Source organism: Pipistrellus kuhlii, unplaced genomic scaffold (genome assembly GCF_014108245.1).
Source record: "Pipistrellus kuhlii isolate mPipKuh1 unplaced genomic scaffold, mPipKuh1.p scaffold_m20_p_13, whole genome shotgun sequence".
NCBI lineage: Eukaryota > Metazoa > Chordata > Mammalia > Chiroptera > Vespertilionidae > Pipistrellus > Pipistrellus kuhlii.
Window position 1 is genome coordinate 38478250 of NW_023425438.1, and position 15816 is coordinate 38494065.

The 15816-nt window shown below is 42.6% G+C and overlaps 1 protein-coding gene across 1 annotated transcript; it reads left to right on the forward strand.

Moving 5' to 3' along the window:
• The first annotated feature begins 5175 nt into the window (after positions 1-5175).
• Positions 5176-13792, forward strand: LOC118717777 (uncharacterized protein C2orf78). The gene is made up of 5 exons (XM_036436129.2): positions 5176-5239; positions 6694-6813; positions 9740-10501; positions 11563-13034; positions 13155-13792. Exons 1-5 carry the CDS (start codon positions 5176-5178, stop codon positions 13608-13610), a joined length of 2874 nt encoding a protein of 957 aa, XP_036292022.1. The 3' UTR covers positions 13611-13792.
• Positions 13793-15816: the final 2024 nt, after the last annotated feature.

The window sequence follows — 15816 nt, forward strand, 5'->3', positions numbered from 1 at the left end:
TTTCTATTTAAAGTTCAGCGGAACTGGTGGGTGTGTGTCCCCCCACCCCCTCAATTTTCGTAGTTATTACATTTCAAAATACAACTTCTGGCATTAAGGGGAGCTCTATTTTGGTAATTGATGTGTGTCCCCAAAACTGACAGTCCCATCTTTGAAAACCAGCCCCTCTGCATTTTACCCGAGGGGCAATGGCCAGGGCCTCGCTTTTATATATATTTTTGCCTTTTTATTTCTTTTTATGAAGCGTATTATAGATGACCCCATCACCACTCCTCTCTTGGCAGGACCTGGCTTTTTAAAGGACCTAAAAAATCAGAAACGCAGACGGTCCTTTGCAGCTCCTGCGGGCGGGGCAGGGAGAGGGTCAGGGCCTCCCGGCGAAGGGCGGACAGGCCCAGCGCGCGGCGGGGCTGACGGGCAGGGGCCGGGAGAGAGGAAGCCCGGGCCGGGGGGCCGGGGGCCGGGAGGGCCAGGCCCAGGGGCCACGCCACCTTACCTCTCGGGGATGTGGTTCCCGCCCTTCTTCTTGCCCGGAGCCTTCGGCGAAGGACGTCCAGAAAAGGCGCGCCCCCGGCCCCGGCCGCGGTCTGCACGATGCCATTGGCTCATGTGGACGCCAAGACACCGCCCGCCCAACGCCGACAGCGCCCACAGCTCCGTGGCCCCAAAACAAGACCCTCCGCCGGAAGCTGCTGCCGGGCACTGCGCAGGCACCGCCCATCGGGCTCCGAGCTAGCGCGCACGCGCCGCCGCCCGCGGTGATGACGTCACGCGCAGGCGGACTGGGAAGCGGGGCCAGTCACCAGGGCCCTAGTGGCTGTGGCGCCCTCCTTAGGCGGCGGCCGGTAGCACAGGCCCATGAGTCCGTGTACAGACCCTTCAGAGCTCAGTGCTGCAGCCCCTGGAGAGAGAAGCTAAGTCCCACCCGCCCAGGTCCCAGCGCGGTCCTTCCGCATGTTTTCCAAGTGCTGACATTCACACTTACTGTATAGTGTATATAAATATCTATTAATTCAAAGATGGATGCCCTCTATTTTATATAAACACAGCATACTATATCTATCCTACAATCTAACTATGAAATTTTAGTAATTTTCCTAAAAATATTTGTGCACATCTATTCTATTGGTTTTTTTAAGGTTGCATAGTATTCTACTGATTGTAAGTTTGTAGCATTATTTATATAACCAGCCCAATACTGATGGACTTATAGTTGTTGGCAGCTTTTTTATCCTCCATTACAGACAGGCTGCAATGTAAACATTCTTAAACATATATACAACTATGTCTACATTCCTAGAAGTAGAATTTCTGGAATGAAGAATATGCAAACTTAAAAAAATTTGATACTTCTTAATTACTCTTCAAAATTATTGTGTTAACCTACACTCCCACTCACCATGGAACTTTTATGGAGTAACTATCATGTGCCAGGAAGTATGTATTTACATTTTAATAACTGACCCTCCAAAAATAATAACCGAGAAAGCCCCAGCTGGTTTGGCTCAATGGACAGAGCATTGTTCTGCCAGCTGAAGGGTGTCGGGTTCAATTCAGTCAAGGGCATATACCTAGGTTGCAGGCTCAATTTCTGGTCCTGATTGAGACGCGTGCAGGAGTTAACCAATTCATGTGTCTCACATTGATGGTTCTCTCTTTGTCTCTCCCCTTCCCTTTCACTCTCTAAAATTCTATGGGAAAATATCCTCAGGTGATGATTTACCAAAGTAATAACTGTAATAATAACAGAGAGAGATGAGAGTGAAGCTCAAAGTCTAAGATTTCCATACACTATCTCAGGCATAGAGATCTGTATCTGTTTCAAAACCTCTCAGTTCTGTTAGAAGTGAGACAAGTAACAGCATGTCCTAGAGTAGGTCTGAAGGCACAGTAAAATGCCAAATTTCAGATTAAATTATAGATAATCATAATAGCAAATGTTTTGGGTGTTTTAATTTTAAGTTTCTAAAAGTACTTATAAACACTGTTACTAATCTTTACAACCATTTGAGATCTGAGTAAACTGAGGATCAGAAAGGTCAGTTATTGAATAAATGAATGAATGAAGGTGTGAAAAGATCACTGGTTTTAACATTCCTGGGACAATCGTATTCTAACAAAGTTTATATGCACTAGCATTTATAATTCTGAAAATTTCCACATAATTAAAAACAGGTTAATATTAGTAAATTGCTATTCAAAAATATGTAAATTAGCACAGCAGTTTGCATAATTTGTACAATTAGTCACATTCAAATTTAGTGTCAAAACCAAAATATTATTTTGGAATTTATGAAAAATATATTTAATAAGCATGTAGTGGCCAAAAAGTATTAGTAGTACAAATAACTATAAACTTGAAAACATACAAAATATGACATGAGTCTATCAGAAATTAGAAAAACAATATTGATCTTATATTTACAACTTGCTACAAGACACAAGCTGGAGATGGGAACAGGACACAAATTTAGTTATGTGACACAAGGAACTCCAGACCTAGGCACCATAGGGTTCCCAGAAAGTATGAGACGTAGCAAAGAGTAGGCCTTTGGATGGGAGTGGATCCAACATGAGATGAAAGAATGCATGAATAGGTATGTAGGACACTCAAATGGAAAAGATAAGAACAAAGGATATTTGGAGCGCTAACAGCTAAGTAGTTGACACTATAAAATCTAGCAGTATCTGATAGGGTCCCAAATACTATGTAGAGGTTTAAGGGATTCCAGTCTTTAATTAAATCAAAAGTGAGAGTAACAAAGCATCCAGGGGTACATGGGCTGGGTATATTTCAACAAAACAAGTCTTAGCTATCCCAATGGATACAAAATGCAGGAATTGGGTATATGGAACAAAACAATATCCTAACTACAAAAAAGAAGACTATGTCAGGGTACAGGCTGTTCTAAGTTTCAGAGTGTTGAACTAAAGTTCTGTAGGTTCCTTCTCCTACATTTAAGGTTTCTTTTAAAGTTAAATGATGCTGAGTCCCTAAGGCAAAGTTAAATGGCAGGCACTATGGAGAGAAAATAGTTATAGAGGCTGGGAACCAGGAAAGGCCTAATTAAGGGTTTGTCTAGGTAGAATTGAAAGGTGGAACTGAGTATTTTAACATGTAAACATTTGACTACTACCAGAATTTATTTTACTACACTTTCTCCAATCTAATACCACCCATCCTAACCTGCAGTGGATATGGCTTCTTTTGATTTCCAGGGGAAAACAATTAAAACAAAACAAAACAAAACAAAACAAAACAAAACAAAACACTGGTCTGCCCTAGCAGGTTCAACTCAGTAGATAAGAGCATTGGCCTGCAAACCGAAAGGTCCCAGGTTCAATTCCAGTCAAGGGCACGTATCTTGGTTGTAGGCTTGATCCCAGCCGCTGGTTGAGGCTCATGTGGGAGGCAACCAATCAAAGTGTCTCTCTCACATCGATGTTTCACTCTGTCTCTACCTCTCCTATTCTCTCCCGAAAAAACAATAGAAAAATATCCTCTGGTAAGGATTAATAAAAAACAAAAAGACTGGTCTGGCTTGCAGATATTTAGCACATACTGTTAACTTCACATTACATATTAGTATCATGGAAGTTGGCAATCCGAGGTCTGAAACTTAGGGGGAAAATGTTGAAAAAAATTTATAAGGCTCTGGCCAGCATGGCTCAGTGGTTAGAGCATTGGCTCACACACCAGAGGGTTGCAGATTTGATTCCTTGTTTAGGCCATGTACCTCAGTTGCAGGTTCAATCCCCTAGTCAGTGCAATTATACAAAACAACCAATTGATGTGTCTCTTTCACATGGATTTCTCTCTCCCTTGCCTCCTCCTCCTCTTTTTTTTTTTAAATATATTTTATTGATTTCTTTACAGAGAGGAAGGGAGAGAGATAGAGAGCTAGAAACATCGATGAGAGAGAAGCATCGACCAGCTGCCTCTTGCACACACCCCCACCGGGGATGTGCCCGCAACCAACGTACATGCCCCTGACCGAAATCGAACCTGGGACCTTTCAGTCCGCAGACCAACGCTCTACCACTGAGCCAAACCGGTTTCGGCTCCTCCTACTCTTAAAAAATAAAAAAAATCAATGGAAACAATATCCTTGGTGAGGAATAACAATTTTTTTTTTTTATCAGTTTAAACCATGTGTCTACACTGCTACACCCCTCAGTGTATTTCTTCTCAGATAAGTATCATCCTATCATCCCCCAACTTTGAAAACACTCATATCTCATAGAAGGAATAGTAGTCCTATAAATGAATTATGTCTCTTTGTAGATTCCATCCATGAGCTATTGGCTCTTGCCATTTTGTACCATGTACTTCTTACTCATTGGCATAAAAAAAAAAAAAAAAACCCAGGTAGATTGATCTAGGCACCCCTAAAAGCTTACCATCAAGAAAAATTACTAGATCCATAGATTTCCTACCCCAAACCAGCTTACCCTATTTAAGGAGTAGGGCAAAAGTAGGTTTACACGTGTGAGTATACAAAATAGTGATCCTTCTTGTATTATTCATTAATTATTGTATTATTTTTCATGTGAACAACTGTATACTTACTTTTGCCCCACCCATATAGTCATTAGCAACTCAGCCCCAATTCAGAGTCACAAGAGTGGTGGGAAAAGCACTAATCAGGGGGCAGAGAACAAGGGCAAGCCAGGCCAAGTCAGGCTGAGTACACACATCTGTTCCTTATGCTCAGGGCCACAGTATAACTCACCACAGTGCCCTTTTCACACTCTCCATGTGGACAAAACCAGAGCTTGATACAGAGCATAAAAACAATCCAGCCGAAACCGGTTTAGCTCAATGGATAGAGCGTCAGCTTGGGGACTGAGGAGTCCCGGGTTCGATTCCGGTCAAGGGCATGTATCTTGGTTGCAGGCATATCCCCAGTGGGGGGTGTGCAAGAGGCAGCTGATCGATGACTCTCTCATTGATGTTTCTAACTCTGTATCTCTTTCCCTTCCTCTCTGTACAAAATCAATAAAATATATTTTTTAAAAAATCCATACTTTATAAATATACCAATGAATGATGTGACAAAAACAAAAATACATTTAGGATTATTTTCTCTAGTGGACAGAACTCTTGTTTTATATACTTCCACATTGCCTGATCCCTAATCTCCATGCATGTCCTATCTGGCCTTGGACCCAAGCATGGCAAAGAATCCTAGAGGCCCAAAATTCTACAGCGGCTGTTTGCAAGGGGGAGGAGACTACAGTAACTGCCACACTGGATAGATACACTTTATGTGAGAAGGAAAGGGGGAAATATTGTGAATGCCTCTCATGTATGAGAGCAGGATGGCAGGAAGCCTACGTAGCCCAAGGAACTAGAGACAGAAAGTTATGGGCAGAAGAACTGCAACCAAAGGCTAGAAGAGGAAAGGTTTGCAGGCAGCTGACTCCTAGCTCTTTGATATTTGCTTCTAATGGGCAGAATGTATTTTGGGACACATCAGACACTGAAAAGAAGACCCCCTGATGCTGCTGGAAGTTATCAGGAAGTAACATCTGGGAGTGTAAGAATGCAAAAACAAAGCTTGTCTAGAAACACTGCCTGCAATGAAGAAGAAGAAGAAGAAGAAGAAGAAGAAGAAGAAGAAGAAGAAGAAGAAGAAGAAGAAGAAGTAGGGAAAGAGAAAGAAAAAGAGAAAGAAGAGGAAGGAGAGGAAGGAGAAGAGGAAGAAAGGGAGAGAAGAGAGATGCAAGTCCATCCTGGCCAGGCCTTGCCCAGCCCAAGGAAGGTAGGATTCAAGGAGAAACTACAAGAGAAGAGCCCTGGTCCACATCATTCTCCACAACATGCACTCAACAAACTTCATTTTACTCTTTAACCAACTCTCAAAAGAGATCCCCCCCCCCCCCCCCCCCCCCCCCCCCCGCCGCCAAATCCTCATCTGAAGATATTCTTTTCCATTGATTCTGAGAGAGTGAAAGAGAGGGAGGAGGAAGGAGGATAAAGAGAGAACCTCGATTTCAGAGACACACACTAATTTGTTGCCTCCCACATGTGCCCTACTGAGGGGCAGGCAGTGAATCTGCAACTGAGGTATGTGCTCTTGACTGGCAATAGAACCCATGACCCTTCAGTCTGAGAGCTGACGCTCTAATCACTCTGACCCAAACCATCCAGGGTGCAAAAGAGTTCTTTAATTTGTTCCTTTGCTCCCCAAAAGTTGAATAAATTCACTAGTTACTAGTAGATGGACAGATATAATTTCTACACAATTGCAATGGTACAACCTAGATAACCTTTCTGTTCTTTCTTAGGATATTACATATATACATCTAATGACAAATATATATCATACAACATAACATAGAAAATAAAAGTACTAGTTAATTATATTAATGGATGTATTTAAGAAATACTGAAATGATTCCCCTAACACAAGAACCTGGGGAAAGTGGGTATATCAGCTGTCTTGTCAACTAGCACATCTACTCCAGAACTCATTCATTTAGGGGTTGGTTTAGCTCCCCTATTGCTCCCTCCATCCAATCTTGTCTTCTTGTTGGGAATCTGACCTCCCTATTGGCTCTGGCATCCCTTTAAACTGCCTGCTTGTGACATCATTCTCCCACCAAACCTACCTCACCTGGCAGAATCTTGGGGTTTCCATGGAGTTATATGTAAATACTTTTGAATCATTGCAACTGACCAATGACTAGGGACCAGTGTGACCAGTAACCTTCGTACTGGACACAAGCGTTCTTTGGCTTCACCCACTCAGACATCCTCGTCCCTTGTATCTACAGTTACTATTTCCTCCTCTTCTCTGACCATGTCAGGTAAGGGAAGAAACTTTTAAAAGTTTCTCATTAGATATTTTTGCCCCTAAATTTATCAGTAGAGTCCAAATAGCATAGAGTAAAGAAAGGAAGTATTGATCTAGAAATCCAGAGACCTAATTTCAATTTTGATTTTGACACTTACTAGTTATGTGACTTTGGACAAGTCATTGATTCTCTCACAAAATCTGTTCTTCCCCCATCTGTTACATTAAGATCTCAGGTTGGTTGTTCTCTCTATTCCCCTTTTCTAATGCTGAGTCTTAAAGACACACATATAAACATAGACAAAACCTAGGTGATATAGAAAACTGGCAATATGAATACATGATGCGTTATGTGTAATGGGCTCCGACCTAGTATTTTCAACTAGTAATATTCACCCATTTTTGGAGATTTCTATCCAAAACTAGGTGAAAAGAGCCGAAACCGGTTTGGCTCAGTGGAAGAGCGTCAGTCTGCGGACTGAAAGGTCCCAGGTTCGATTCCGGTCAAGAGCATGTACCTTGGTTGCGGGCACATCCCCAGTAGGGGGTGTGCAAGAGGCAGCTGGTCGATGTTTCTCTCTCATTGATGTTTCTAGCTCTCTGTATCTCTTCCTTTCTCTCTGTAAAAAATCAATAAAATATATTTAAAAAACAAACAAAAAAACCAAACAAAAAACAAAACTAGGTGAAAAGAGAAAATTGGAAGAGAGGATGGAGAGTACTGAGCTATAGTGAGGCAAGCACTTAAATGTAAGAAAGTTTAGGATTGTTTTCATCAACATGGGCCAACAGGAACCAAGGCAAGGGGGGAACATAAGCATGAAGGAGGGGAAACTATAAGAATGAAGCAGGTGAGCATAGAGGAGCTCTCAAGAGCAAAAAAAGGTAGTTTGCAACGGAATGTTGAAGGAAACAAAAAATTTTAAATTAAAACAATTTTAAATTTAAGTGAAATCTGCTCAGACTAGAGCAAAATAAAGTTGATTTTAACCAATGCTTACATTAACAGACTAGGAAGGAAAGTAAGGCTGGAATAGGGTATCAGTAGGCAAAGCAGCTTATCAGAAAAGTCACATTCCTTGTCTGTCTTTTCCTATTGCCTCTCTGAACACACAGATAGCATATGACAGTTTTGAGTATCAACATTTAAAAACACGTGTTTTAGAAATTATGATTCCTAGAAACTATTATAATAAAGGTGGTTATCTAGGGGGCTGGAGAAAAACATAATTTTCAGTGTTTCACTCCATTCTGATATTTAAACTCTGTAGATATTTTTTGTCTTTTAAAAATAAAATTAAGATAAAAAAAATTATGTCTTAACTTGAACCAGAAAGACTAATTCCTTTGTGTGATAAGTATATTCCACACTGAGAAGCAGCCATCATCTCCCTTAGATCTTAGTTACCTAAGAAGGAAAAGAAAAGGTCAAACCTAACTTCACAGTTATCTAAAAACCAATTTTGTGGGGCCTCTTGATGATTCCTACAGTAAATTTTTATTTAATTCAAGTCTAGTGATGATGGTTTTTAAGACTTTCCTGGATGTTGAAGATGATTAAAATCTAGGTTTTAAGACAAACATATACATTTTCAGAATACTCTTTAAGTGTTCTTTCTGTGTCATGTAGTTATATTAATTGAAATCTATACTAGACTTATTGTTACTTGCTGGGTAATATTCAGAAAAAAACATTAATAAGCACAACAATGGAATTATTTTACACTTACGTTGTTCTCTGCTTTATAGCAATTTTTACAGAAATATCTGTCCACATCTATTGGGACTACTTATATATCCACATTTATGGCTTGTTATGCAGTTTTTACTGGTATATCTTCTCTATCCACATGGCTAGAAATTGTTTTTGAAATCACTTGTATTGTGGGTTATTCTTTGGTTAATAGTATTCACTAAAATAGCATAGGTAATATTTACTTTTATAATATGCATATACTATACAACATCACTTATTAGCAAATGTTTATGCTTTGATTTTTGCTATGTGCCCCAATTTTCATAAATGTTTATATTTTTTTAGTTCTCTGATATGTATTGTTCATTATTTTTCCTCTTTGTCTTTCCATAACTTGTATTTTCTTCCATATAAATCATATGTGATATAACACTTACTTATGTATAAATTATTATTGTTACTATTATTACAATGATTTTATGGATGAGTAACTCAAAACCTGGACAGTTTAAGTAAAGTTTTTCTCTCAAAAAGCACTTCTTGAGAAACTCACTCTCAGTTAGTCATTTTGAGGTAGGATCAGAAACAAAGCTTGAAGACGGTAAGAATGACACTTCAAATTTACCAACTGCACTGAGCTACATGTGAGTTCCAGAGAATAGTATGTGAACTGAAGATTACAATGGCAATAGCTGTCCTGCCTTCCATGGACAAAACCGCCCTCATCTACATTAGAAGCCCTATTGCTCCCAGTTTGTGGCAGTGTAATGCTCAGAGCAGAGCCTGAGTAAGGGAGCCAGGATGCTTAGGTTATGTAACACGGCAATAATGCCAACACAATGAGAGCACTTGAACAAGTCTATCTGAGCCTTAGTTCACACTCATAAAGTGAGAATGGTAGAACACAGGTTCCCTAAAGAATCCTGGTTCTAAAATGCTTTCGTTCTAGGAAAGAGCACACAAATCAATACTAGTTCAGGCTCAGGGGAAAGACAGGACAGGGAGTGATTGCCTCTACTCTAGAGAATGTGTGAACTACACCACATGGGTCTCCTGCACATTTTTGCCCACATTGGGAGCACAGGCAGTTAATACAGAAGCGTAGCAAACTGTTGCAGCACTCACAACCAGCAGGAGCTGTTTGATACCTCAGTGAGTATTGGTATTAATCTTAAGATGATGCCGTTCTTCAAACATAGTGAATCTCTTTGATTTTTTCCATCACTCTCTTTGTTCCCCACAGAGAATTTCCAAAATCCACCTTTACGCGGAACTTCAAAGTCTCTGCAGCTCTCTCTTCCTGTGGGGAGCACTGGGGCCTCCATCACAGGACGAGTCTGCAGTCTCCCCAGAGTCTCTGCTCCAGCCGTCACGTCAGGATGGCTCCTACCATCAGTCTCTGGCACCTCTTTCCAACCACTCATGGGTAGTGCCTACCTTTACCAACATTCTAGCACAACTATGCTGTCTGGAGTTACTGGCCAGAACCAGATCTCCACTCCAGCTGCTTCCAATCCTGGTATTTTTGAGTGGGCTCTCACAGCGGGCCCTGAAAAGAAGTCCTCATCCCTCGGAGACTTCACTGTGACTGTCATTGACCAGGACACCGCTGTGTCTTCCATGTCCATGGCATCCCAGTACAATAAAACCTCCGAGGCCAATAACATGGTCCCTCTGTATCCATCACTTTCCGCCAGCCTTGTTCATGGGGCACCATCTCAGATCCCAAGCCAGGGACAGAGCCTGTCACTTCCCTACCAGGAAGGAAGTCAGCTCTATTACTACAATCAAGGCACTCTGGGGCCTCTGCTCTCTGCAGAACGTGGCCCCTACCTGCAATCCTATGGCTCTGTGTCTTACACAGACAGCAGGGCCTCTGCCTCTCAGCCTGAGATGGTCATGGTCCTGAAGGAGGTCCAGCCCACCAAAGTGATACCACCGGCCTCCACCTCTGCAATCTACTACTCCGTGCCTGCGCAGCCCATCACAGAGACAAGTTTTCAAGGTGAGTTCTAACAGCAAGAAGTAAGAGGAAGAGGGTCACCATTAAAAACTCAGGTCAATCTTGTCAATCTCAGGACAAGTAGACCTTAAGTCCTGACTTTGTAACTGCCACCCTCAGTCAGTGCTCTCCTTTTTCAGAATCTATGGAAACACCTCAAAGAGATGGGAAGGTGGACACTGGATTGTATGCTATATGTATGAGAACCCAAGAGCATACAAAGGGGTCCCACACTGTTCAATTCCCTACGTGACTAGTTTCCCTCTACTACCACAGTTTCATGGACTCTCGATTTATTGCTTCAGTTTCTTTAGAAGGAATTTCAGAACTCTTACTGTGATAGTGCCAGTTTAACTTTCCCTCACTCCTTAATTCATGCCAGGTTTTAAGACTTTGTGGTCCATGACCTTGTCCAAAGCAAGCAGGCTAAAAAACTGCCCTTGCTTATTTCATCAGGAAGAACTCCATTTCCTCCCCTACTCTGTTGCGTGAAGTGTTATTTTCTCAGGAAAGGGGAGAGAACTAAAAGGGCCCCACATGTACAATGCTAGCTTTGTAAAATATTTTAAATCACTTAATTTCTAAAAATAATATATTGTATTGATTTTTTTACAGAGAGGAAGAGAGAGGGATAGAGAGTTAGAAACATTGATGAGAGAGAATCATCGATCAGCTGTCTCTTGCACACCCCCTACTGGGGATGTGCCCGCAACCAAGGTACATGCCCTTGACTGGAATCGAACCCAGGACTTTTCAGTCCGCAGGCCAATGCTCTATGCACTGAGCCAAACCAGTTTCAGCATTAAATCACTTACTTTTTGACTTATCACAACCCAGTCAAATATACAGAATGCCATGGAACAATGACATCAAATGATCCCCACTGAGAACTAGAACAGTTGCCTCCTGGCTCCTAGCACAGGGTGCTCCACGACCCTTAAGAAGAGCTGGTAGGGATGCTATTCCCATTGTTGGAAGGGGCATGATTGCTGCATTGGTGGTGACAGGGGAGCACCCACAGGTGGTGCCCAGGGACTGACTGGCTTCTTTTGATTTGTTTGTAGTGATGGAGAATTCCCTGGGAATGAAGACTTCCCTTGGATTGCAACCTCTAAGCCAAACATTTTGCCTTCCACAAACTCCAGAATTCCCCAAGTCTTTTAGTGGCAGCAATATCCAAATACTTGACAGTAACCCATCACCTGAGCTTGGGGACATTTCAATGGCAGCTCCAGTCCAGAGTCCTAGCATTTACCTGGCACTGCCTCCAGCTCCAAGCCAGGAACAGAAAGAGAACAGGAATCTGGAGGATATTACAACCATGCTTTCAAAGCCTCTGGATGCTTACCAGATCCCCACAGAAAACCAAGATCCTCCACTGCTCCCTTTAGAAATCCCAAACATTCCCCAGCTCCTGGCATGCATTGATCCTCTAGGCCAGGAGGAGCAGCCTGGTTATGCAAACGCTGGTCTGGGAAAGAGCAGCCTGGGTCTGAAGGACCAGGCGACAGTTGAAATTGGGATTGAATCCAATGATGGCTTTGCAGACATTGCAACACTGGTGGAGGATACTCACCTCCCACTGCTCTTAAATTCCTTGGATGAACTTGATCAATCCAAAGGTCCCAAGGTGATCAAAACCAAAGATGGCAGAGCCATCAGTTTGGATGAGGTGCAGAAACAGTCAAGTGTCATTAATGCTCCCTCTGATCAAGCAAGGAGGAACAAACATAAAGCATCTGAGCTGATCAGTGGTGAGCCCATGGCCAAAATCCAGCGTGAGAGCCCAGATTGCATGTTCGTGGGAGAAGTGGCTGTTTCCAATGCTGCAGCCAATGACAGGGCTCCTGAAAACAGGGCCAAGAATTCCAACAAAACTCAGAAAACTGCCCCCAGCAGGACCAGCAAAACCAAGAGCCATGGGCAAGAAAAGTCAAAAAGAACAAAAGAGTACAACGCCAGGAAAACTGAAGAGAATAAGCAGTCAGGGAATAACATCAAGGCAGAGGAGAAGCCAACCATCCCAAAAATGAAGAGAAGGAAAAACCAACCTGAGCTGATTCAAGAGACCTTCAAAAAACCCCGAAGCTCCCTAGGGATGCATATGCTGGAGTCTGTGCAGGTCTTTCATGCCTTGGGGAAGAAACCTGATAAGAAAACCGAACACTCTTCCTCCAGGGCACTGGGAAACTCAAGCAACCCCAAAGGCCCCCAGCCATCCCTAGCTATAAAAAAGTGGCTGGATAGTCCCTGTGAGGGCAAAGGTCCTGAGAAAACTCAAGTCAAATGCCAGAAACCAGATGGCAGTGCAGAAAAGGAGTGTCCATCTCCATCTGAATATGAACTGCCACCTCCAGGGAAGGTCAAGTTGGTACCTCTGATATTTCCAACTTTGGACAAGCCTCAAGCTCGACCTGTTCCTCGCAGGCCATTGTCTCTGGTATCACGTCGGCCTGCTGGGGCCAACCCAGCGCAGCCTGGTTCTAAGTCAGCTCAACCTACTGCTGTGAATTCATCCAAGCCAACCCCAGAATCTGTGACAGGTCCTGCCAGACCAACTCAGCCAGTTTTGACGAACCCAGTCCAATCAGATTTGACCAGCGCTGTTGAGCCTGGTTCTCATCCAGCTCAACTTACTGCAGTGAGTTCATCCCAGCCAACTCCTGCATCTTTGACGGATTCTGCTAAACCACCTCAGCCTATTTCAACCAATTCAGTCCAACCAGGTTGGACCAACCCTATCCGGCCTAGTGTCCCTCAGGGTGATGCTTCTAGACCTGCGCCTTACAAAACATCAACTTTCACTACTTTCCAGAGGGAGCCCATTCGCACTGCCGTGAACAAACCCTGGACCCCACCCAAGCCTCAAAACCAATATCTTCTCCAGGATTTTGCCTGCCAGAGACTTCCATGGAGGAAGCCTGATATTTCCGGGCCAGTAATGTCAACGCCCATCACAAACGAGCAGAGGCCAGAGCGAGAGGCCATGAAGAGGAAGGCTCAACTTGAGCGGGAGAATGCTGCCAAATTCACCTCAATGGGGAAAATGCAATATTTCATTGAGAGAGAAAAAGAAATGGATATTTCTCGATACTATGGCTATGTGAAATAAGAGATGGTAGGAGCGTTGGTGCCACTCTGGATACCTACTGTTTTCCCATAGATAGATAGATATAAATTTCTCTATTCTGTTATATTGTAAATCTTAATAAAATTGAATAAATAAATGTAGTAGAATGTATAGATGAGTAATAAAGAAGCCTTTTGAGTTTTGAGATGCTGTTCACTGTGGTTTTCTTTGGTGAGGGTATGGATCAAAAGCTGCACGATAACAAAAAAACTGGTAGTTGGATGGGCAAATGAGGGACAAGCGGTAAGAACTGAGGAAATAGGAAGGAACTTTGTTTATGGTCGGTAGGCTAAAAGGGGAGAGATGGATGAAAATGGCAGATGAGTCTAGGTTGATCAGGAGAAATAGAAAAAGTCTCTTGTGGAGGCTGGTCTTATGTCTCATGACCAGTAGATAAGTATTTTAGAAAATAGATACTGGGCACATTACCAAAAGGTTTTGGGTTGCCTTACCCATGTCTGATTGTAGTTGGGGAAGGTGAGGATAAATCAGGGGCAGCTACCAGATGAATGGGAAGAGGACAACTGATAACAGGGGCCCAGGCAGGTGAACTGCTGTAAAAGGGCACTCAACCTACCGGGTAAATCACCATTTACTCAATACTAATGCACCAGGCCCACTGTTGTATTACATTTAATTTAGTATTCATTTCTAAAATTTTTCTTTTACTTTTAATTCTATCCTGAGTTCTATCATCTCACTTAATACTGATTTATGATATTCTTTCACCTTTTTTATTACAGTAAAACATCATTTATTTTAAGCATTTTTAAGTATACAATTCAGTCACATTAAGCACATTCATGTTAGTGCAATCATCTAAAATTAAAATAACTATGTCAAAAGATGGAGCAGGACAGTTTTTGAATCTCCCCAAACGCTGTCATGGAAATAGATCAACCCAAACCAAATTCTCATGGGTAGCTTTTACCAGCATTTACTATTTCCAGAACTTTTCATCATTCCAAACAGAAATGCTGTCCCCTTTAAATAACATCTTCCCATTCCCTTCCCCCCACAATGTTCTTTCATCTTTTTAAAAAATATATATATTTTATTGATTTTTTACAGAGAGGAAGGGAGAGAGATAGAGAGCTAGAAACGTCAATGAGAGAGAAACATTGACCAGCTGCCTCCTGCACACCCCCCACCAAGGATGTGCCCGCAACCAAGGTACATGCCCCTGACCGGAATCAAACCTGGGACCTTTCAGTTCACAGACCAACGCTCTACCACTGAGCCAAACCGGTTCCGGCTGTTCTTTCATCTTTTGCACTGTTTTTCCACATGTCTTTTAGCTCATTTTGAAATAGCAGGTTATCAGTTTTTTGTTTGTTTTTAAACATTTTTATTGATTTCAAAGAGGAAGGGAGAGGGAGAGAAGCATCAATGATGAGAGGGAATCATTCATAGGCTGCCTCCTGCATGCCCCCACTGGGGATCGAGCCTGCAACCTGGGCTTGTGCCCTTGACTGGATCCTTCAGTCTGCAGACTGACGCTCTATCCCCTGAGCCAAACAGGCTGGGGCTAGCAGATTATAGTTTTGATCTGTTTTGTGGGCCTATCTTTTCTGACTTGTTTCATTGGTGAAGGAGATGCTGTTCTGCTCCTTATTCTACTTTTTCTCATATTATCTTTGTATGGGATTTGATCTTAATTATTCTGTGTTTTATTTTTAGGTGCAATCAGTTTTAACACCGTTAGAAGAGGAGGTGAGGTTGAGGAAATCTTGTGTATTTATTTTAATATAGCATTGGATCATGGGACTTGCTTTCTGAAGTTTCCTGGCTCTGTTTCCCCTCCCCAACTTTCTCAAGACACTTTCCTTTTGTGTCTGTGGTTCCTTCCAGCTGTGTCTCTTCTGAGTGGAAAGGAGCTCTGGTGCTCAGAGTCCAGGTATAGAGGCCTAGACTGCTCCAGTCTTTACTCTTTGTCCATGGCCCCTTGTATTTACTGACTTCGGGACTGGAAAATACCCCTTCCAGTCTCAGCTGCTGCTCTCCACTTGGGCCCCAGTGCTCTCAGGTGATGACTGCTGGCACTTTGAAGGCCTCCTGTGCTCACACCCATCAGATGCTTCCTCCTGTCTGACACTCCCTCTGGTGCTGATGCTGAGACCAGGCAGGTCTGTGCGTGGTGGTGGTTGTCTGCTCCACCCTCTTACTTTGGGGTTCCTAGTTCATGGTA

What these genes read in the sequence shown, in the direction of transcription:
- LOC118717777 (XM_036436129.2), top strand. Translation starts at nt 5,176, where the DNA reads ATGGCAAAGAATCCTAGAGGCCCAAAATTCTACAGCGGCTGTTTGCAA. An exon ending in CACAGAGACAAGTTTTCAAG is followed by an intron (nt 10,502 to 11,562) that starts GTGAGTTCTAAC and finishes ATTTGTTTGTAG; the next exon opens with TGATGGAGAATTCCCTGGGA. An exon ending in CCAAGCCAACCCCAGAATCT is followed by an intron (nt 13,035 to 13,154) that starts GTGACAGGTCCT and finishes AGTTCATCCCAG; the next exon opens with CCAACTCCTGCATCTTTGAC.